Source organism: Macaca thibetana, chromosome 3, assembly GCF_024542745.1.
Source record: "Macaca thibetana thibetana isolate TM-01 chromosome 3, ASM2454274v1, whole genome shotgun sequence".
In the NCBI taxonomy this organism is placed as follows: domain Eukaryota; kingdom Metazoa; phylum Chordata; class Mammalia; order Primates; family Cercopithecidae; genus Macaca; species Macaca thibetana.
In genome coordinates, this window is record NC_065580.1 from 108624295 (window position 1) to 108648427 (window position 24133).

The window sequence follows — 24133 nt, forward strand, 5'->3', positions numbered from 1 at the left end:
GGGCTACCCAATTTGAAACAAGTGTGTGGCCAGCCAATTAGGATTGGTTCCAGGTTTCAGAGTGAAGAGTAGGAAATTCCAGCCTTGGTTCAGCAGGCACTTCTATTATAAGAATTTACTAATGTAGTCAGAAGAAAAGTTAATCTCTACTTCCCACTTGCCCATATGTGTGATGGGCATACCAGGGAAACTGCTCTGATTAGTAGGGATTTCAGAACAGATAGGAAGCTATAGAAACAAAGGGCAGTAAATAGCTATGGGAAGACAACATGGGTAGATGGAGTGTGGAGTCCATCCCTGCTGACCTTTGTCCCCTTCTCAGCAGTGTGGTAGTTACATGTTTGGCCGATATCAGAGTTAATTGGGGCCTAGGGGTACCACTGAGGAAGACGACGCATAGGGAAGTTGTCACAGTTCCCTTTTGAAAGAAATGTGATTCTGCTGAAAGAAGTTCAACACAGACCACAAGAGAGGCAGGAAGAGGCACTGGACTGAGAATCTGAAATGCAAGAGTGTGGCCCTACCTCTGTGGTTAACTAGCTTGAGACAAGTCACTTGCTGTCTCTGTGCCCCCAGTTTCCTCATTTGAAGTGGGGACATTGGGCTAAATATGTTCCAAGGTCCCTCCCTGTTCAAACAGCCTATGAACCAATGAACAAGAGCATTTAGGAGTCTGTTGTGGTTGCAGGAGTATGAAAGCAGTCAGGCGGTGGTCATAGGAAGGTTTTCTTTCAGGTCCCTTCTGACTCTGTGACATTGTGAGATCCCAGCAGGCACAGTAGTAAGTGGCTTCATCCAACTTGGCAACATTGTTAATGATCAGGTAAAAAATACCATCATGTTTATCATCTGCCTCCAAGCGGGGATTGGGCCTGTCTTGCTTGTAACTTTTGGCTGAGCCATAAAGGATTCGTCTCAGGGGCTTCCCTTCTTTTTGTTGATACCAGTGCACAACGGTCTTCTCGAGAAGAACCCCAGATAGCTTGCACCTTATGTGCACTGTTCTGTCTTGTCTGCGTGTGGAGGAGAGTTGATCCTGAGATATTCTCATTTTGGTGTCTCCACCTGAAAAACAAGGAAGAGAAATGAGAGGCACTGAAAACAGATGACTGTGGACACAAAAATTATGAAAAGACAAGCAAGGAGTAAAGTCAACCTACAAACCCAAGCCAAAGACACAAGAAAAACCCATGAGGTTGACATTGCCAGTGGCTAGTCAGAGTAGACGCTACAAGGGAGCACAGATCAGGACTGAAGATGCAGTGGCAGCTGTTGCTCTGTGACAGGGAGGGAAAGGTTTGTTTGAAAACCAATGAAAGTCCTTCACAGGGAGATCTCTGTTGAAGTGGTATTTGTCATGTTCTGGTGTAAAGAAACTATCAAATCCAAGAAGATCTCGTGAAAACACTTCTGTAATAATAAGTCAATGTTAACTTCCCCTTTGGAGTAATTCCCTCCTATTGTTTTTTTAAGTGTTACTTTAAATAGGTCTATCTTTGACCTCTTTCTCCACTCCCGTTTTGGCCATATTTTGTCAGAGTTGTGGGTAGCTATGCGGTATCATGAGTATTGGAGGAAAAGTATAATCACTGTGTATGGTAACAAACGATATTATAATTTCACAACCTCTTGCAGTACTATGTACATTTTATAGATTGGAAATGTCCCCAAACTTCACAGTGTGATAAATATTAACAATTCATGTGGTTATTGCTTTAGACACTGGGCTGTTATACTCTATTGTGACTGAAGCAAAATTTTGGAGGAAAAAAAATATTTTTGGTTTATTACCCTCCACTCTTTTCCCATGCATAATTTTTAGTTTTTCAGAATTAAAGTTATAATTTACTGTTGTTTAGGGGACAATATAAGATTTTATATTTATTTATTTAGAGACAAGGTCTAGCTCTGTCACCCGGGCTGGAATGCAGTGGCACCATCATAGCACACTGCAGCCTCGAATTCTTGGGCTCAAGTGACCCTCCCACCTTCGCCTTCCAAATAGCTAGGGCTACAAGTGACTACTTCCACATCCAGCTAATTTTTGTATGTTTTTTAGAGACAGGGTCTCACTATGTTGCCCAAACTGGTCTCAAACTCCGGCCTCAAGCAATCCTTCCACCTTGACCTCCAATACTCACACCTGAGATTACAGGTGCGAGCCACCATGCCTGGCCTGTTTTTAAGCTTCTACACATGGCTATTTTAGCTGAGATAGCTCAGTGATTTAGTCATAAGGGAAAGGACACAAAAGAAGTGATTTGTTGAGCGCTATGTCAGAAGCTTTCGTATATACGAGGCTCATTTAGACCTCAGCGACTCTATGAGGTGACTAATGTTAGCCCCACCTGAAGCTGAATAAACAGAATGAAAAGGCATTAAGAATTTTCCTAGATCACACTGTCAGTAAGTGGCCCGGCAGGAATTTGAAATCCATGTCTATGTTACTCAAAAGGCCTTGTATTTTCCAGCACTCTTTCATTCATTCAAAGTCAATAAACCAGCCAAAAAGCCAGCCCAGGCTCCCAAGGGGTGAAGTTGGATGATAAAGTTTCTCACTGAAAGGAGCATCAGAGGTTGGGCCCTTGGGCTCGTGCTCAGACTTTGCTCAGGACACATGCACCAGAGAAAAGTGCTCTGTGGTCAGCAGCCAGGTGCCTCTAGGAGGCAGAAAAGAGGAGGTGTGTGTTTGCACAGGTGCAGCGGGCGTGGGAGGCGTTTTTGTTCAGTTACAGTGGAGCATTTTGATAGAGTGTATCCCAACAGGCACAGTAATATATCCCTGCGTCCTCCTCGGCAACTCGGTGTATTCTCAGGCTGGAGGACAAGTCACTTTGCCATTTTCTTGCTTCGTATCTTTCCTCACTAACACCTTGTTCATGGACTACATTTTCATTTGAGGAGATATACAGAATTCGCTTTAGGGGCTGGTCTGGCTTCTGGTGGTACCAGTGTATATATACATTCTTCTTGAAGGTACTGGATTTTATCTGGCATTCAAGAAATGCTGTATTTCCTTTTTTCTTGGTGACGGATGTTACAAGTTGTGTTATGAGATTGTCTCCGCTTGTATCTGAAAGAAAAACCAAAAATTTTGAAATTTTTCAATATGAAATGTTGATGTTGACTAAGATAGTATGTTTGTTTTCTATTAAGGGAAAGCTTGGGTGTGAAGCTTACATTTTCTTCCTGGAGAACTCAAGGTAATGGTGGAATTTGTCAGCTTAGCTTGAATTACCATGTGGCTTTGTTCCGCCTGAAAATAGTGTGATTTAAGTGTCCACACTTAGGTTGATTCATGTCTTTGCTATTGTGAACAGTGCTGCAATAAACATACATATGCAATGTGTCTTTAAAACAGAATGATTTCTATTACTTTGGGTATATACCCAGTAAAGGGATTGATAGGGATACCATGGAATACTACACAGCCATTAAAAGAACAAAATCATGTCCTGTACAGGGACATGGATGGAACTGGAGGCCATTATCCTTAGCAAACTAACACATGAGCAGGAAACCAAATACCATATGTTCTCACTTATAAATGGGAACTGAATGATGAGAACACATGGGCACATAGAGGGGAACAACACAAACTGGGGCCTATCAGAGGGTGGAGGGTGGGAAGAGGGAGAGGATCAGGAAAAATAATGAATGGGTACCAGGTTTAGTATCTGGGTGATGAAATAATCTGTACAAAAAAACCCCATGACACAATTTAACCTATATAACACACCTGCACATGTACCGCTGAACTGAAAATAAAAGTAAACATTAAAAATAAATAAATGGGCCGGGCGCGGTGGCTCAAGCCTGTAATCCCAGCACTTTGGAAAGCCGAGGCGGGCGGATCACAGGGTCAGGAGATCGAGACCATCCTGGCTAACACCGTGAAACCCCGTCTCTACTAAAAAAATACAAAAAACTAGCCGGGTGTGGTGGCCGGCGTCTGTAGTCCCAGCTACTTGGGAGTCTGAGGCAGGAGAATGGCGTGAACCCGGGAGGCAGAGCTTGCAGTGAGCCGAGATTGTGCCACTGCACTCCAGCCTGGGGCACAGAGCAAGACTCCGTCTCAAAAAAATAAATAAATAAATAAAATAAAATAAATAAATAAAATAAATAAAAATAAAAATAAATAAATGTCCACACTTTCTGTGCCTCCCTTCCAATGAGCGAGATGTCCCTTGGGTAAAGCAACTCACACGTCCACAGGGAGGCCACCAGGATGCCTGGTAGCAGGAGCAGCATTCTGCAAGCTCTTGTCCAGAGAGGTGGCTGAACACGGGGTATTCTAATCACAGAGAAAATCTGAGGTCTGAGATGGCAGGAGGAAGTGCGCTCTGAACACACAGCTAAGACCCGCAGACTGCAGGGGAAGGGACCCATGCTATTTTACTCAAACATCCTGTGAAACTGGTTTTCTAACTCAGTGTTTCAACGGATTTCTCATTGCTGTGTGATTTTTACTATCTGAAGATGTTTGTGTAAAGAGCCATTTTCTTGCTAAAATATAAACATTTTTTATTGGTCTAAAACAGAGAGGGAGAGAGAAAAAGAGAAACCCTAAAGTCTGCCTTTGAGGTGCCTCGGGGGCAAGTGTTCTAACACAGTTGCTCTCACTGCACATCAACACCTAGATCCACTTAGCTGTGGATCTAGGCTAAGGCAAGAGCTAACTTACGTATGACCCAGGTTTCTCCTGTAGACAGCCAAGCCAGAGCAAACTTTTTTCAGATTCTCTTTCTTTTGAATGTTACCATTAAATGGGAACCTTACAGAGGTTGTGTCCTTGAAGTATACTTTTAAAGCAAAACATTTTTATACATTCTAAAAACAAGGGCCATTGTTATTTCCTATCATAAAACAAGTGTAGATTCAGTAGGGGTCATAAAGAAACATAGAGGAGAAAATAGTCACTTTTTGTCCCCACCAACCAGAGGCAACTACTATTAACAGTTTGGTGTATTCCCTTACAGGCTAATATCTGCTCATCTTTTTCATTTGCTTCACATAGATATAAGGTGTGTGCTCGATTTTAAGCTCTGTCTTTGTAACTTAAGATAACACCATGAACGTTTTTCTGTTCTGTGGTTACTTTCTTATCGTGTTCTGACACTTAGGGAGATTCCCGGTTCATCACCATACTGACCATCAGATCACATAGGGGTCTGCAGATTTTATTTATTTTACATGGCCAGTCCCACAAATTACAGGAACAGAAGAACAAGAAATTATTATTTAATTGATCACTTAGGTTTTGAACTTCTATGAGGTTCCTGTTGCTCCTTTAGTATCTAGTTAATGAAAGTAACTTAATTCTCTGCCTTCCTTTTCTAACATCACTTCCTTATTCTCCTACTAGTCTTCCTGTATCTCCCAAACAAACTAGTTGTCCTTAAAGCCTGAGGCTCACTTCCCAGGGGAACTCAAACTAAGACCGGTTGACTGGGTCCTTTTCAATAAAGATGCCCTCCCGGTTGTTATAACAGCTCCATGTCCCTCCAGACCTAAGAGTAGCAAGGACTTTTGTGTTGCAATAGCCCATTTGAGTAGTTAGGACAGAGACAATGTTGTCCCCCGACATGGAATATATTTACTATTGGGCCCTTTACAAAAATAGTTTGCCAACTCTGTTTTAGAGCAATTAAAAAATAATATTTAAAGAACAATGTTTTACCTTCATTTATTCTATTTCCAGTGCTTATCATTTCTTTGTGTGAATTCAAGTTTTTGACCCATATCATTTTTTTTGCCTGAATGACTTCTTCTAACATTTCTTGTGAAGTGCATCTGCTGGCAATGAATTCTCTCAGTTTTTGTTTTGTCTGAAGCTGTCTTTATGCCAAGTGACAGTTTTTTAATTCAACACTTTGAAGATTTCACTCCAATGTCTTCTTGCTTGCACAGTTTCAGATGGAAAATCTGCTTTTTTTCCTCTAGCTACCTTCAAGTGTTTCTCTTTATTTTTGGCTTTCAACAGTTTAAATCTAATATGTCTAGGTATTTTGTTTTGTTTTTAATATTTATCCTGGTTGGTGTTTTCTTAGCTTTTTTGTTCTGTGGTTTGGTGTCTATCACTACATTTGGAATACTCTCAGCCATTAGTTTTCCAAATATTTCTTCTGCTCCTTTGTCTCTTTTGTTTCTGGGATTCTAATTACAAACATGTTTGAAAATACAATATTGTCCACAGTTCTGTCCTTCCATGAAGATATGCTTTCTCTCCTATTCTTTCTTTCTCATCTCCTTCCATTGCAGTTTGGGTCATATCTAGTGGCCTATTTTTATGTTAACCAAGTCTTTCCTTATCTCCATAGGGTCTACTGGTGAGCCCTTCAAAGGCATTCTTGATTTCTGTTACTGTGGGTTTTTTTTCTTTTTTTATGTCTTGCATTTTCATTAGATTTTTTAAATGTAATTGCTGTCTTTTTGCTGAAATTCTCTGTCTGATTTTGCATGTTGTCTACCTTTTCCATTAGAGCCTTTAACATACTCAGCAGTTATTTTCAATTCCCTGCCTGACAGCTCAGACATCTGAGTCATATCAGAGTCTCATGCGTATGATTGCTTTGTGTCTTCAGACTGTGTTCCTTCTTGTTTTGGGGTAAGGTACTTAGATTTTTTTTAAATGAAAGGGGACTGTGTTGTATAACACGGTAGATAATGAGATAATTATATTTGATGCTTAAAAATGCCTACATTGGACAGGCATGCTGGCTCACACCTGTAATCCCAGCACTTTGGGAGGCCAACGTGGGCAGATCATGAGGTCAAGAGATCGAGGCCATCCTAGCCAACATGGTGAAACCCCGTCTCTACTAAAAATATATAAATTAGCCAGGCATGGTGACGCATGCCTATAGTCCCAGCTACTCAGGAGGCTGAGGCAGGAGAATTGCTTGAACCCAGGAGGTGGACGTTGCAATGAGCCAAGATCAGCCACTGCACTCTAGCCTGGGAGACAGAACAAGACTCTGTCTCAAAAAAAAAAAAAAAAAAAAAAAAGAAAGAAAAGAAAAGAAAAATGCCTACATCTTTCTTTCTGCCACACCTTTAGTGTGGGAGTTTGTGTTAATCTAATTAGGAGCAAGACTGGGTTAGAAATTTATTGTTTCTACTAAGTTATCTGGACTGGAGTTTGTTCTTCGTAGGACATCAGAGACTTTAGATTTCTCTAATCATCCCTTGTTCTTGGCTTTGAGCCTTCCCTTTGTTCTGCTCCTCAGAGACAGTCTTGTCTTTTGAAGCTCTCTTCACTGCATTCTACTGTTGCTTTTACTCAGGATAGTATGGTGGTGAGAGGTGAAGAAAGGAGACATTCTCTATTTTCATTCAGCTTCTGTCTTAAACAGGCATGGTCAAACCGGGACTTAAGAATGTACCTTCGCAACCATTGCTGCTCCTATTCCAGAGGTGGCACATTTCCAGTCATAGGAGGCAACCACCAGTGCCTTGGGCTATGCTTTTCATACCCACCCTCCTGCAAATTAAAACTTGTTACTCTGTGGAGATAGGGATGAAGTATTGGGCACAGTCGGTGGTGGCCTCCTTTTCCCTCCCTCAACTAAAATGAAATTCCATGGAAACCTTCTCTTGCAGACTAAGTCCTTCTTCTACAGTGGAGAGGAGGTGGGGTAGGTCTGGGTGAATTTCAGCAGTGGCTACTGTTCCCCTCCTGCAGCCAGTACCAAAAGGGGAGCTTTCTGTGGATTCTCCATGCTCTTCCCTGCAAGAGCCTGGTAGGATTCCTGGAGAAAAAATATAAAAGATGGTGGGAAATTCCTTAAATTTGTGGCCCCCAAGAGCTCACACTCTCCCACTAGTCTGCACTCAGCCTTTATAATTTCACTAAAATGTCTAGTTTAATCTCCTATCAGTTTGCTTTCTAGCTGTAGAGACCAAATATTAGATGCCATTTTTACTTCCTCTCTCAGAGTCAGGACACAGCATGGTTACGAGGACAGACACTGAAGCCAGAACCCCAGCCCCTCCCCACCCCAGTTAGAACTCTGTGACCACAAAGTAAATCACATCACTCTGCCTCTGTTTCCTCCCCTGTAAGACGAGAATCGCAACAGACCAATGTGAAAAGATATCCCAAGGATGAGATGAGTTACACCTAAAGGATTTAGAGCAATGCCCAAGAGGGAGCAGAGTACCCTAAATAAACGGTTGTTGTGATCACAGGCAGAAGCCGGGAAGAGGATCCATCCTGGTGGGTATCTGCCTTGTCAGTGGATCATCTAATGCCCCCTCCCTTCCTTAGGAGGATCTGAGACCTGTGCAAAGGAAGTGTGCTGGCTGGGCTATAGCAGGATCCCTCAGAGTGGAATAAGCCTGAGGAGAGGGCAGGAGCTTCATTCCACACTCACTCCCAGCATGAGTGGAGCAAATGAATGCTAACTTCTTCAGGTCACAGGACACTGCTGAGGAAACGTGGGCATTTGGGGTTTAAGAAGGTATTTTATCTTTCAAATTATTTCATATTAAAGTGGAAAAAAATGAAGATGACGTTGCAAAAGTATTGCAATGGTTATATAAGATGTGTGAGATACCCAGCATGTTTCCTGCCACTCAGTGATTCCCTCTTTGAGTCTGGATCGTATAAACTTACAGGTAATTCCTGGACTGTGAGCACAGAGTACACTGATTTCTGTATGTCCTAATGTGTGAACATAATCAAGTTTCCAGAGGTTGAGGGGGAAGTCCTGGGAGGTGCAGTCCAACCCTCACAACCTGCTGAGCCTGTGCTCCTGTTACAAGGGGGCCGGTACACACAGACCTAAAGAGGGATTATGTGTGGGTGTCCTGACATCTCTCATCTGTGATTCCAGCAAGCACATAACTATCCCCATTTCCTTTTCCTGAGATTTTATCTTACAGGTCAAAACAGATCTAGGAACATCATTTTCAGCTACAGCCCCTAAGTGAACTGAGCAGGTCATGTGTTGAGGAAAATGCATTAAGTTATGCTTCAGCCAGTATAAGCGGCTAGATATCACCCCGGATAGTATTTGGACTTTTAACAGTTTTCCCTGGAAATTAATATTTCAGGTTGCTCCAATTTATTCTATTCAAAACAAGCTGTAAGCAAAGAAGAGAAATCTGTATGAAAACCTAAGGTATAACGATGCACCATTAAAGAATTTCTTTGTTCTCTCCTCAAGAGTCAAAATGATGGGGAACACGTATGAGGCCAGAGAGCGGAGAAAATGATGTTTCCAGCAACGACATCCTGCTGTGTCCCAAGGAGAAGGCAGGGAAGTGTGTGCTTGATGGCCAGTGGCTCAATAATCACAGCAGTAAGTGATCTCACCTTCCTTTTTGTGAAATTTACTTTCAAGGTTGAAGTGGAAGGATGAGCATCATTGTAACCACAACACCTAATGGACCCCAAGCAGGTGCGATTGTCAACCCACATCCGATGCTGACTTTGGTTTTAGTTGACACCAGTTTTTGACTTCATTTTCAGTCTTGGCTGGATATTTTACGAGGTATAAAAGCATCACTATCTTTTGCCTTGGGCATTTTAAATTTGTGCCAACTTTAACTCCCCGAGAATAACTGTAAGCAAAGAAAATTAATTCTTGTGAACACCTGATATGTAAAGATGAAGTGATAAAGAATTTCTTCACCTGACATACAAAGTGAAATGACTGAGGAGCAATCCCCAAGGTGAATCTCTACATGCTCCTAGTGCTGACATGCTCTGGTCTGCCAGGCTGTGTTCCCAAGGAGAAGCAGGAAAGTGAGGATGCCTGTGCCTAGAATGTTTAGCGTGTGGCAGGGGTAGCTTGGTCTGAGCAGGTGTCAAAGAAAGAAGTAGTGGGTCACAGTGACTCCCTGACAGTCCTCTCTGTAGAGTGCAGCGTTGTCAGGTCTGAAATGGCTGGCCCTCTAAATACTCCAGTGCCCAGGAGATCTGGCAATATGGTGATGGTTAGAGGAGAGCTCTTCCTATGAAGGGTGAGGTGTGGGTGAGTGGTGACAGTGGCAATTAACTTCATTTTCTCTCCCCTTTCCTGTTCGCTCCTATTTCATTTTTCAGTAGCCTTAGTGATATGAGGATATGTGATATGTGGATATGAGGATATAGTGATATGTTTTTTGTGCGTGAAGCAAAAGTTACTCTTCTTGTGGGTTGACTGTGGATCTAAAACTCAAGGTTATAAAAGACCTGTATTTCTCACTATATAAAATACTGAAAATTTGTGCTGATTTTATAACAAATTTTATAAATGAAAATAAAAGTACATATACGTGGACTGTTGAGTACATTTTTTTTTAATTAATTGGGATGTTGTCAGCTATTTCAGCCCCAGAGAGGCCAAACATCAGCTCAATATTGCTCTCCAGAAATTAGAGAGGACACTAGATAAAACCATCCTATGGAAATGGGATTGTCTTGCACTTGTCCCAGACTATGGAGCTTATATCTTGAACACTTTGGTCCTTAGACCCCCACTCCCCACACCATAGTATGTAGGAGGGACCTTCTGAAAAGAGCTTCTGACTCAGTAGGCCTGGGCTGAGGCTTGACTGACTAGATGTAAAAGAAGCTCCTAAGTGAAGCCAATGCTGCTGGTTCACAAATCAAACTTTGAGTACCAAGGACTTAGAGTATTAGCCTAAATAATTTTATTTTCTAATATGCAATAATAACTCATAGAATCAATGTAGTGCTTCAATTTGTTGAGCATTAGGCATGCCCCAAGCACTTGCAAGAACTTTATTTGTATTATTTAAGTTACTTTTCTCAATAGTTTATTCGAGTAATTATTATTACGTTCTCCATTTTACAATCAGGAAAATGAATCAAACATAGGCTAACTAATTTATCTAAAGTCACACAGCTAATATGGGGAGGGTGGATGTGTAACAAATGGTCATTAAAGAAACATCGAGAAATTGGGAAACACTAAATATGAATAAATGTCACTCATGAGTATTGTCACTCTAGGGCAGTGACTGAAAATCATTTTCTGTAAAGACCCAAATAGTAAATATTTTGGGCTTTGAGGGTATCTGCTGTAGCTATAGTCATCTCTCAGAATCTGTAGGGGATTGGTTCCAGGACTCCCAGCAGATACCAAACTCCATGTATGCTCAAGTCCCTGATATAAAATGGCATAGTACCTGCATGTAACAAATGTACATCCTCCTCTATACTTCAGATCATCTCTACATTACGTATAATACCTAATACAATGTAAATACTATGTATGTAGTTGCTATATTATATTGTTTTTATTTATATTATTTTTATTGCTGTATTATTTTTTATTTTTTTCAAATATTTTTGATCCACAGTTCGTTGAATTCACAGATGTTTAATGCATAGATAGTGAAGACTGACTGTACTCTACCATTCGAGTGCAAAAGCAGCTAGCAAAAACAGCCATAAACAATATATAAATAAATAGGCATGGCTGTATTTCAATAAAACTTTATTTACAAAACTGGAGCCTGCTGGTCATAGACATAGTTTGCTGAACTTCTGCTCAATAATAACCAGTATTATCATGAAGGTTGGTATTTTTGTTTGTTGTTTTTTTTTTTTTTTTTTTTGAGAGCTATAGAGTAGTTATGTGATTAAGTGGAAGAACGTAAAAATAATTTTAAGTGTGCCATATATAGTTGTATTTTACATTGTTGTATAAACAATTTCATTATCAAGTACATAAATCAATAAAATATTGAAGCCATTATGGCATACAGCTTTAAACGTAGTAGCAGCTTTTAGTTACAATGTGTAAAATCTGTGCAAGTATCAAGAAGATGTTAAAATCACCCATGCTTTCAGAGACACCCACTCTTTAAACTTTGGAGAAATTTTTTCCTTTTGCTCTTTCTTCAATATATACATGTATGTACATGAGAGCTTACTATTTAAATCAGTTCTGTGTTCAATATCCTCCTTGATAATATATGGTGAATATTTTCAATTTTACTTATAATTCTTGAAAAACACTGTGCTTAATTGCTACATAGTATTTCACTACTTTAAATTCACACAGATGAGGTGTCTTTCCTTCCTGTTCCTCATTCTAGTGTGTCTCTAAGTTTTCTTCCCCATAAATCTCCCAGGAGTCTCTTGAAAAGTCAAAGTGGCTTCATCTTCTAAGACCTGACCTTGTATGGCCACTATGGTCACTTTACACTGCTCCTTTGAGGATTAAATAAAATAATCCATGTAAAATACTTAACACTGGGATTGTGAAAAGCTGAATTCCATCTTTTCACTCACCTATTTCTGGAAAGGTTCATGTTCTCAGGCTCTGTATTTCCTTAACAGTCTTCTTACCTTTGCTTCTACGTATGCATCAGGTGAGAGGTGAGGTCTCTTGAGACTCACTCAGGCATCGGGTCATTCTCCCTGTAGACCACCATGGTCAGGAATCATGGTGGACAGGATGTGGGACTCCAGATTCTGAGTCTGCCCCTGGAAAGGGGCTGATCTGCCAGGGAGGCTCCTGGTATTCCCTCACTCGGCTTTCAATAGCATCTCTCCTCTTACCCTATCAGGATGGTACAAGCTGATCCTCAGAAGGGAGAATGGGGAAAAAATACATTGCAATTACTTCAAGGACTGTAAGTAGATTGCATGCATGGCAATATGCTGTCAGATATCCATAGTACTAAAGGTACCAATAGGAGAAAATTTTAAAAACTAAGGATTTTTCATCATTAATTTCTTTGTTGTTTGAAAGTGAGTTTCAAAGAAGTGAGAGAGGACTTTTACAGTTTTACAGTTTACACTTTGTTTCATTATTTTTTGAAAGCTCCCAACTACCCAATGATTAATCATGGAATACACATAAAATAATTGCTAATCATTATTTCTTATTTATTAATTTATGAGGGGTATCATGGTTATTTCCTTTATCGATGCAGAGAGCATGTATTATCTTTCTGCTTAACTATCTAATCTTATTTTACTCAGGAGTTTTAGTTTTCTTTGCAGAACCCTGAAAGACAAGATCTCCAAAGCATAGCCCCCACCCTGAGATCCCCCACTGTGCCTAGGAGCTGGGTTGCAATGCACAGTGCTTGTTTTGTTACAGCACTAAGCCCTGAGTGTGAAGTGAGCTGCATGCTCTTCCTCTAGGACACAGGATTTATACTTTCATCTGTCATATAACCCAAACAGCTGATTGTTTACTTATAGATCTACTTACTTGTCCCTAGATTTCTTCAGGAAGGCCTCAGGGTGCTAATAAAAAGCATACAATTACTATGTTTGACAGATCATTCTAACTTTGAAAACCTCCAATGCAATTGAACCAAATGGGAAAATAGTGATAAGAACAGGGAATATCTGTGTAAAATATATACCGCTTCCTGCCTTCTTTCTGAACCATTTAGTTACTAGAAATCTCTACGTAGTGAATTACTAGACAGATGAATTTTGCTCTAAGCCACCCACCCTGTATTTTCAGAGTTCCCAGATATCCTAATGTTGTGGGAAATAGTGTCAAACTGTTCCTAAATCGGATCCTAATTGCTGACACCGATATGGGATTGGGGGAGGGAAGTGCTGGGAAGGGAAGGGTGTGGTCCCTGTCGAGGGCTCCACCCCCGGGCCTGTGTCCACGGACCTCGGTGAGGACAGGCACTCCTGCCTCGGCGCCCAAATGTTGCATTTCCCAAGACCACCCTGGCCCACCACGCCCCCATTCTGTGCCTATAAAACCTCCGAGACCCTGGCGGGCACACACAGAAGTGGTTGGACATCGAGAGGAACACCCCTGTGGAGGAGCACACCTACGGGGACTGGCAGGCTGCAGACCATCGACTGGAGGAACAAAGTGGAGTTTGGCCGGGGTGGCTGGAGGAAAGCCCGGCCGCTGAGCTGTCAACTCCAGGGGAAAACCACCTTCCCACTCCATCCTTCTGGTTCCTCCATTTGCTAAGAGCTGCTTCCACTCAATAAAACTTTGCACTCAGCCTGGCGCGGTGGCTCACGCCTATAATCCCAGCACTTTAGGAGACCAAGGCGGGCATATCACGAGGTCAGGAGTTCAAGACCATCCTGGCTAACACGGTGAAACCCCGTCTCTAGTAAAAATACAAAAAGTTAGCCAACCGTGGCGGAGGGCACCTGTAGTCCCAGCTACTCGGGAGGCTGAGGCGGGAAAAAGGTGTGAAGCCGGGAGGCGCAGCTTGCAGTGAAGGAGATTGCGCCACTGCACTCCAGCCCAGCCACAGGGCGGACTCCGTCTCAAAAAAAAAAAAAAAAAAGAAAAAATTTGCACTCATTCTCCAAGCCCACATGTTATCCAATTCTTTCAGTACACCAAGGCAAGAAACTCCGGGATACAGAAAGCTCTCCGTCCTTGTGATAAGATAGGGGGTCTTATTGAGCTGACTAAAACAAGCCGCTTATGGACAGCCAAACTAAAAGAGCACCCTGCAACACAGGCCTACTGGGGCCTCAGGAGTTATAAGCATGCACCCCTAGACACTGCTGTGGAGTCAGAGTCCCACAACCTGCACGTGTGCATGCTCCCCCTAGAGGTTTGAGGAGTGGGGCACCAAAAAGTGAGCCACATCCTCATCGCACGCCCTGAGAAGGGACAAGAGAACTTTTCCCGTTTCGACACCATGAGTCACTGATGTGATTCTGCACACCAAGGGAGCGGAATCTAAGATGTCTTCTTGCAACTTTCCAGAAGAGCTGCAGGGAGGGCAGGCTCTGGCTGGGCACTCAGCTGAGCAACCCTCTGTGGTTGCCCATACGGAGAAGGATGTGGATGGGCACAGACCTGGAGATAGTTTCAGTGTAGGTTATCTTGAGAACTCTAACCCTGTGGCGCCTAATCCAGCAGGCACAGTGGTATACCACCTCATCTTTCTCTAAGAAATTTATTTTCAAAGTGGAAGCGGAAGTGTGAACATTTTTACTTACCTCAAGTTTCTTAGTCTTAAGAAACTTAGTCTTAGTCTTCCCACCTGAGCCATCTTGAGCAGAGATTGCCAAGAAGACATGTAATAAATATTCTAAGCTTTGGTTTGGTTTCTGCCAGTACGAGTGTATGATTTTACTGCTAAAGCCTTGGATGGATGCCTTTCAAGATATGTGGGCACTCTTATTTGTTGGTCTGGAAATATATATTTCAGGTTGCTTCAAATGCCCAAGTCCAATTGCAAGTGAGGAAGAGAAATTCCCATGAGCCAATGATATGTGAAGAGGTAACAATACAGAATGACTTCAGTCTCTTCTGTAGACTGAAATGATTAGGGGGTAACTCATAAGCCCAGAGGGAGAAGAAGATAATGGCTACTACCAGTGGCATGCTTTCTGCCAGTCTGGTTCCCCAGGGAGAAGGTAACCCTATTAGCTGGCGGTCTCAAGTCAGTGGCTGGAGGGCAGGGCTGTTGAGGTCTCTCAGAAGTACTAGATCAGGTGGTTTCTTGAGGTTCTTCATGAGCTGCTACAGTTATGAGCAGTTCCAGGGTTTCTTGTACCCCATGAGTGCTGGGCAGATCGGGTAAGTGGGTTAAGTGGTACACATACATAATGACGCTATCGTCTTAGTATTACTACCAAACAAGAGAAAATTACTTTGTTAAGTATATCTTACAACAAAACCTTAGTTTTTCCCTTAAGAAAATATATAAAAATTAGTAAAAGTACATAGAATAATTTAAATGATTATTCCCTTGGGAATAATTATTCTAAAATTTTGGATAATTCCTTTCTGGCTTTTTAAAAATTATTCCATCAACACAGACATTTATATTTTAAGAGGTTTTGTACACTTCAAGAACTTTTCTTTACATTGTATTGTGAAGATGTTTGAATTTTATTAATAAATGCATAAAATGTCATTTTCACAGGCTACATAGTATTCTATCATTTGAATGCACTATGAATCCAGTGTCTCTTTCTTTGTTTATTACCATTTAGTCTGATCCTAAAAGGCTGTGGGAGAGCTCTGCTCTATGATCTTGACACAGGTATCTGGCTGTGGGTACCTCATTGCTGCTCTCTGAGGCTGTTTTGAATAGTAGATGAGACAACCACAAGAAGAGGGTGACACAAGTATTTCCACAAGGCCGTCTATGCATCCCTGTCTGAAAACAGCTTATGGTCTCAGATTCGCTGTGTTTTTCCTCAGATCTTACTGTCTACTTTAGCTAATATTAAAGTTAATAAGTAAAGGCCCATATAGATTCGAGAAACCAAGTGTGGCCTACCCTGAGGGAACATGATGGTCAGGAATTACACAGACAAGATGTGGATCACAAAAGGCTGAGGTGCATCGGGATGGGAGGATAAAGACTGACCGATTGTCTGATTCCAGCCCCAGGTCAGCCTTTCCTGGTACCCCCTTTATTTCCTTCAGTAACCTTCCTGGGATGATGAGGGTGAATATGTTATCCTGACCTTGGAAATTATCGAATAAATAAGACAACACATGGCACAAATGCAAGGTGGTATCTATATTTTTCCATGGGGTGCCTAGTATGTACTGCTATAGGAAAAGTACATGGATTAAAGGTATTCTTCATTTTTCTTAATTATTTTAGATATGGCATCATAAAATAATCTAATTTGTATCACTTTATATTTTGAAAAAATTGATAATTTATTGTTATTTCACTTATTCAACCAGGATTCCTAATTGCTCAAATGCTAGTTACCTGATTCGGTTCAAAATAATAATTATGCCAGTAAATGTTTTACAAAAGTTGTCAGTATTGTCTTCTCCATGGGAGTAGGAACAATGTACTTCTCTTCACCCTTCTGTGATTAAGGAGTACAGACTCTGGAGCCAGATTAGCTGGGTCCAATCCTACACTGCCACGAACCAGCTGTGGGACCTGGATGAGTGGCTAGGACACATAGATCTCACTTACCTGAGTAAAATGCACTTCTGTTCATAACAGAACAGACCTCAGAGGTTGCCAGAGGTTAAAGGACTTAATAAATGCAAAATATGGCTCATTTAACAGTCTGATGCCTGGGGCTCTTTTCTGATGACATCACACTGCCACACCCCTTAGTGTGAAGTGAGGAACCATCTTCTTCTCTACAGAAAAAAGACACTTGCTCCACCCCAAAGTCACCTCAAAGAGTCTGTTTGTTGTACAACTGTGATTTTTAGATATTCAGGGTGGCCTCATGATCCTGTTTCAAAAAACAAAAATCATGCACTTCTTGTCTTCGACCAGTCACTTTAACCTTGTAAGCTTTAATTTCTTTATTAAATGGGCAAATAATAGTTCTGTTGCAGGGGTGTTGTAATAATGATATATGGGATTCCTGATACACAACGATTCTCTTCCTTGGCCTAAGCCATTTGCAGTTAATAGAAGTCTCCGGATGCTGACAGGAATGGGGCCTTAGCCTGTGTCCACTCATTCCCTTAATTCATTAGGAAGTAGTGTTCAATGAATATCGGGGAACGTCATGATCAGGCATGCTTCCTGCTTAAAACATTAACCCAAGGTGGCTTCCTACAAAGATCCAGAAGTGCTGCAGAGAAGGCAAGGTTGAGGCTGGGAGCCCAGCTAGGAGTCCATAGCGTTTGCTCCCATGGGAAGAATGTGGGGTTGGGCAGAGACCCAAGAGAGGATGTGGTGTGGGACAGTGTGGCACTGATGCTGTGGGTCCTAAGCAGTGCAGTATATATGGCCTCCGCTTCCTTTTCTATGAAGTTTATAGTAAAGACTTAAGTAGGCATTTGAAAATTTGTTCTTACCTCAAGTTTGTTGTTTTTCTCACCTAACCAAACCTGAACTGGGACTTTCTATTGAAGTGATATATGTCAGATGGTTCATAATTTAGATTCAGTTTCTGCTGGTACCAGTGTATAACTATATTTACATAGTCTTCAGTGGACACCACACAAGATACCTAGACACTTTTATCTGTTGCTCTGTTGACAAAAATGCAGTTGACATTTTTTATTGCTTTAAATTTAACTTACCAAGTGCAACTGCAAACAGAAAAGAGAAGTCCCTGTGAACCTGGGGACATAGAAAGAGGAAGTGATAATGAAACACTTTCATCTGGCCGGGTGTGGTGGCTCATGCCTGTCATCACAGTACTTTGGGAGACCAAGGAGGGCAGATCACTTGAGGCCAGGAGTTCAAGACCAGCCTTGCCAACATGGCAAAACCCTGCCTCTAAATAAATAAATAAATAAATAATCTAGGTGCAGTGGTGCATGCCTGTAATCTTAGCTACTCTGGAGGCTGAGGCACAACAGAGAAATGCTTGAACCCGGGAGGCAGAGGCTGCAGTGAGCTGAGATCACGCCATGGCATTCCAGCCTGGATGACAGATCGAGACTGTCTCAACATAAAAGAAAAAAAGGAATTACTTTCATCTCTCATCTATGTTGAAATATTGAGGAGCAACTCACAGCTGCAGAGGGAGAAAAAGATGAATATTCCCAGCAGGGACATGCTGCTGTCTGCTGAACCGTATCCCCAGGAGAAGGGCCCTGGTTGCTGGCTGGCCCCGGTCAGTGGGGAGAGAGCGTGGCATGACTTGGTGAGAGAGAAAAATGTGGCGGGTCAGGTGACCTCTGGGGACTTGATGGCCTACTGCAGAGCTGAGCAGTTCCCAGGAGCACTGCCCTGACCACTGACGCGGTGCAGAGTGCATTACCTGACAAGAATGTGTCTGTGGAACCGGATGGGGACAGCTCTAGAGTTGAACTAATTCTGCTTCAAACTTAGCTGTGGAACCGGATGGGGGCAGCTCTAGAGTTGAACTACTTCTACTTCAAACTTAGCTGTTCCCTCCTTGATTTTCAGACTGTACAATATTGTTCCAGATATATGAGCGTGTAGCTTTCTTTACCTCACATAAAAATTGATCCCTCTGTTAATGTTTTGGGGATTCAGGACTCAGGAGTATAAAACATGGACAGTATTTTACAATTTTAAAAAAGGTAAACTGAAATTTTACACTAGCATTATTCATGCCTCATTTTAAAAACTCTAGTCATTTCTATTTGAAATCCAGTAAAGTATTTGGTTTATAATTAATTGGGATGTCACAATGCAGATTATAACTCAGAGAAATCCAATTTCACTTATAATGAGGGTGTGCCTCAAGAGGAAACTTGATTGAAATTGCTGGAGGGACCGACAGGGTGGTCTGTGGGGACTCACCTTGGAATTTGGAACTATCTCATGAACACTATGTCACAGAGAGGGGTGTTTTTAAATAAAGTTCATTTTTACATGTGATAATAAACCTTTAAAATTAACGTTATATCAAACATCTATTGTAGACTTGCTAACATTGTTCTAAACATTTTCTTCCATTACTTCCTTCACACTTCTCACCAGCGTTGAGAGGCAGTGGTATTATTATCTCCCTCTGATAGACGACAACAACGTGGCACACATGACGTCCCAAATCACAAAGTTGTGGAGCTTGGAAAAGTACCCAATCCTCACTGAAGAAAACCTCACCAAATGTTGCAAAATGATGAAAATATTTTGAGAAGATTCTAGTAGAACATTAATTAATTAATTAATTAATTAATTAAAATAAAGAAAATAAGAGCAACCAGAATTTATTTTTAAGCATGTTCTCTACACATTTGTAGATAGTAATATATTTGTTTGGATCATTAACACAGAATCACAGGGTTAAATTTTTTTTTTTTTTTTTTTTTTTAGACAGAGTCTCACTCTGTCACCCAGGCTGGAATACAGTGGTGCGATCTCGGTTCACTGCAACCTCCACCTCCCAGATTCAAGCGATTCTCCTGCCTCAGCCTCCTGAGTAGCTGGGACCACAGGCGTGCACCACCACGCCCGGCTAATTTTTGTATTTTTGGTAGAGACCGGGTTTTACTATATTGGCCAGGCTAGTCTCAAACTCCTTACCTCATGATCCGCCCGCCGTGGCCTCCCAAAGTGCTGGGTTTACAGGCATGAACCACTGCACCCAGCCATGATTAAACATTTTTTAATGGGTTTTACATTTACAGTTTTATATTCTGTTCTTTTAATTTTATATTTAAAAATATATCAGGTCCTTCAAAAGCTCATCTGAATATCACTATTAATGACCTGTGACAATATGCACTCTTCTAGACCACTTACCCTATCCAACATTGGCTGAGTTATTTGAAATCTTTGTGTCTCAGTTCTACATCTACAAGGGCCTAAATGGCTTCCAGAGACTTAAGAAATTTACACGATCACATAATAATGATAATGAACATGAAGTATAGATAACAGTACCTGTCACATACCTAGATATGGAAAACCCAAATTTCTTATGTTTTTATATTGAAAAGTCAATTGGTACTTTATCTGCATTTTATTCTCTGAATACACCTAATCACTGGAACCCTGGGCACGTGCTTCAGCACACAGTAGTAATTTGTGTCAGTTAATGTTTCATGATGGTCAGTTCTGTCTCCTCCATAGGGATAGAAACAACGTGTCTTTTCTTTTATACCCCTGTGATTAAGAAGCAGTTAATGTCATATTCAAGAGGAACCAGATTACCTGGGTCCCTCCCTGGGCTGTCTTGCCACTTATCAGCTCTGTGATTTGGACAAGTGCATGAACTAATACTCCACTTATTTCAGGAGTTAGATATGTTTGATAAGAACAACAGAGCAGACGTTATAGGTAGTGTGGGTTAAAGGAGCTAATACATACAAAGAATTGAGAACACTGTAGAGAACTTACACACACACACACACACACACACACACACGATACAATTCTCTCTTCCTTTACAGGTAAGATGAAGGGTTATTCCAACATGGAGGGTCTCATCCAACGATACTCGGGGTGACTTGGAGCTCTAGTCTGACGATCTCATGCTGGCAAATTCTCCTCTCTACCCCTCGCAGAAAAAAAGGCACTTACTCCCTCCGGAATTTATCTCAGATATCCTAGCATTTACTTAGAGAATTACAACCCTTAAACTGTTCGGTGTGGTCTCACAGACCAGCTCAAAGACATGACTCGTCTGGCAGATCATGCAACCCCAATTCTGTAAGCTTTCATTTCTTTCATTGTAAATGGCACCAGTGATAGTTATATTGCAGGGGGGTTGTCTTGACTGTACATAATAAGGATCCCTCTCTCAACTGCACCTTGCTACTTACTAGAAGTCTCTAGGTGGTGATATGATGGACAGTGGCCCGACCTATGTTCTCTCAGTCCCCAGACAAGCCTTTAACTCATTAAGAAACAGTGTCAAATAAAGATTCTGGAGCACGAGTCCTGGGATCAGGTGGGAATGAAAGTGTAAGCACAACCCATAACAGCTTCCTGGAAAGCCCTGGAAGAGCCTCAGAGAAGGCGAGCCTGAGTCTGGGAGCCCAGCTGGGGACTGGCTGTGGTTGCCCCTGTTGGGAAGGATGTGGTGGGCACAGACCCTGGGAGGGGATTTTGTGCATGTTGTCTCTACAGTTCTAGTACAGTGTAATCCCATCCTGCACAGTAGTAAATGGCCATGTCTTCTTTCTCTATGGACTTGATGGTAAGGATTGAAGTGAGAGTTTGAGAATTCTTTCTCGCTTCCACTTTGTTACTCCTCTTACCCATGCTGCCATGAGCTGCGGATTTTGTTGAGATAATATAGATCAGATGCTCCAAAGCCTGATTCGGTTTCTGCCGGTACCAGTGAATGACATCGTTTTCAAAGTTTGTGCTCCTTATCTTGCAAGATATGTCAATACTTTTCTTGACTTCCGTGGAAATGGATAGCTGGAACTGCTCCACTTTCGATAATCCAAGTCCAACTGTAAGTAAAAGAGGATAATTTCCAATGAACATCTGAGAGTGGAAGAGGGAAACATTGAAGAATTATTTTGGTCATGCAGCTAGACTGAAATGTTCAGACAGCAACTCACGTGCCCAGAAGGACGAGAAGGCGAATGCTTCCAGCAGTGACATCCTGTCTTCAGGGTGGTGTCCCCAAGGAGAAGGCAGGAAAGTGCGGACCTGGTGGCTAGACACCTTGGGTCAGGGGCTGGAGGGTGTGGCCTGAATTGGGGAGAGAAAAGAAAGTGGTTTTTTGGGCCCTTCAGTGCCGCCTGCAGGCTCAGCACTGCGCCCCCACCCTGCTCACCCTGCTTATCTCAGTTCAGGCTAGCAGTCTCGACGGGGTTCTCTGCCCGAATTTGAGGGGGCCATGGGGATTGCCTAATTTCTATGGAAATGAGAAGGATTTCTAATTGCTTAGGAGTTGTTCATAAACACTTTTCCTCAGCATAATATTTTAAATTGTTGCATATTTAATAAACATTAACTTTTATAATAGCAAATACTTACTGAGCATTTTCTATTTGCTAGCCTTTTTTTTCTAAATGATTTTCACCTTCTAATCTTCACAATGATCACGTAATATGGGTACTTGGAATTTTCATTTTATGGATGAGGTAATGAGGCACAGAGTCATCAAGTAACGGCACAGAAGTCACACAGCGGATAGGTAGAACGTGCTGGTAACGGTGCTGGTCGAAGAAACTCAGAGCAATGGGGAAAGATAACAATAAAAACATCTATGGTCATATCACGAAGGCCCACTACTATTCGCATTATCATATGCTCGACTGTAGATTTTTTCATTGTAGATACATGAATATTAATATGATTTTATGGACTATAGATATATTTACATGTATAGTGTTCTGTATTCTTTCAGTTCAGCTTATATTCTGGGCAACTTCCCATGTCATTGGAGAATTTTTTATTTATATGTATTTTTTGAGACAAGATCTTGCTCTGTCGCCCACCCTGGAGTGCAGTAGCACACTCATGGCTCACTGCAGCCTCATCCTCTCAGGCTCAAGCAATCCTTTCATCCCCAGCCTCTTGAGTAACTGGGACTACAGGCGCACACCACCATGCCTGGCTAATTTTGTATTTTTTATAGAGATGGGGTTTCACCGTGTTGCCCAGGCTGGCCTCCAACTTCTGAGCTCAAGCAGTCCACCCACCTCAGCCTCCCAAAGTGCTGGGATTACAGGCGTGAGCAACGGCACCCAACCAAAACATTTTAAAATGTCTAACTGTTCATCTTTATCACACAGGGGCTGCCTCACCCTGTGCAGACTTCTTAATCTCTTTGCGTCTCAAATCTCTCATCTGAAAATGGATACAATAATAACACAGACTAAATAGCCAAGTACACCTAGTATAGCTCCTGACATACAGTAAATTTTCAGTAATTAGTAGATTTTATTGTTACTACTACATTTTTATCTCCCCCCTATTTTTTATTTTTATTTTGCAGAGATAGGGTCTTGCTACGTTGGCCAGGATGAAGTGCAGTGGTATAATCATGGTTCACTGCAGCCTTGAATTCCTGGGCTCAAGCCATCCTCCTGCCTCAGCCTCTTGAGTAGCTAGGACTACAGGCATGCACCACCATGCAGTTTCCCTCCATTTCCAGCCGTTTAATTTCCCCAACAGTTTTCATTGTTAAAATGCTTTGCTGACTGTTTTGAAGTGGTAACCCAGCTAAATCAAGGGGAACCAGTCAAATATTGTTAGTACTTCATTTTCCCACATTATGGAACTTTTCTTCCCCTCCATTCGGTTCCATTTTATGACTTCCATGTGGCCTTCTTGGAGATCTTCTGGTGCCTCAGGGCTCCTTTAACCTTGGACAGTGATTGTCCCTGTCACTTTTGTCCAGCTCTGACTCGTGTGGTGTGGGACAGGTGTGAACTCTAACAGCTTAGGTTCTCCCTAGGAGACAGGAGAGAAAGCAGCTGGCTCGGAGGGCTCCTCCTAAAGCAGTTGCCCTGTTCACCCTCTTTTCTGATAAATACCATTTATGAGATACTCAATGCTGGGAAGTTGAATGTTGAGGAGGTGGAGGTCAGCAGACCAACGGACCTGTGGCTACAACTAGAAGGACTCGTTCTTCCCCTGCACAGGATGTGTCCTGGGAATGGGAAGGAGGAGAGGGCGCCCATGCTGCAGGGTGAGCCAGTCTGCAGGACCCGGCTTAGAGCCCTGGTGCTGCCACAGCTAGGGCAGCCACAGTCACCCTGGAACTCACTAGGCACCCTGCACACTCCATCCCTGCCAGACAGTTCCTTCCAGATCCTGCAACTCCAGCAGCCGTGTGTGTGTGTGTGTGTGTGTGTGATGGGGAGGTTGTGAGGAGTGTGTCTAATTGCTG

The 24133-nt window shown here is 42.0% G+C and overlaps 2 gene segments (V, D, J or C); both read right to left on the reverse strand.

Annotated features, from left to right (window-relative positions):
• Window positions 1–24133, reverse strand: part of LOC126950125 (T cell receptor gamma constant 1-like) — a 57625-nt gene that overhangs the window by 17657 nt on the left and 15835 nt on the right.
• On the reverse strand, window positions 20250–22015 carry LOC126950141 (probable non-functional T cell receptor gamma variable 10). The segment is given in 2 exon segments: window positions 20250–21740; window positions 21852–22015. Coding segments are annotated over 2 exon segments (381 nt in total).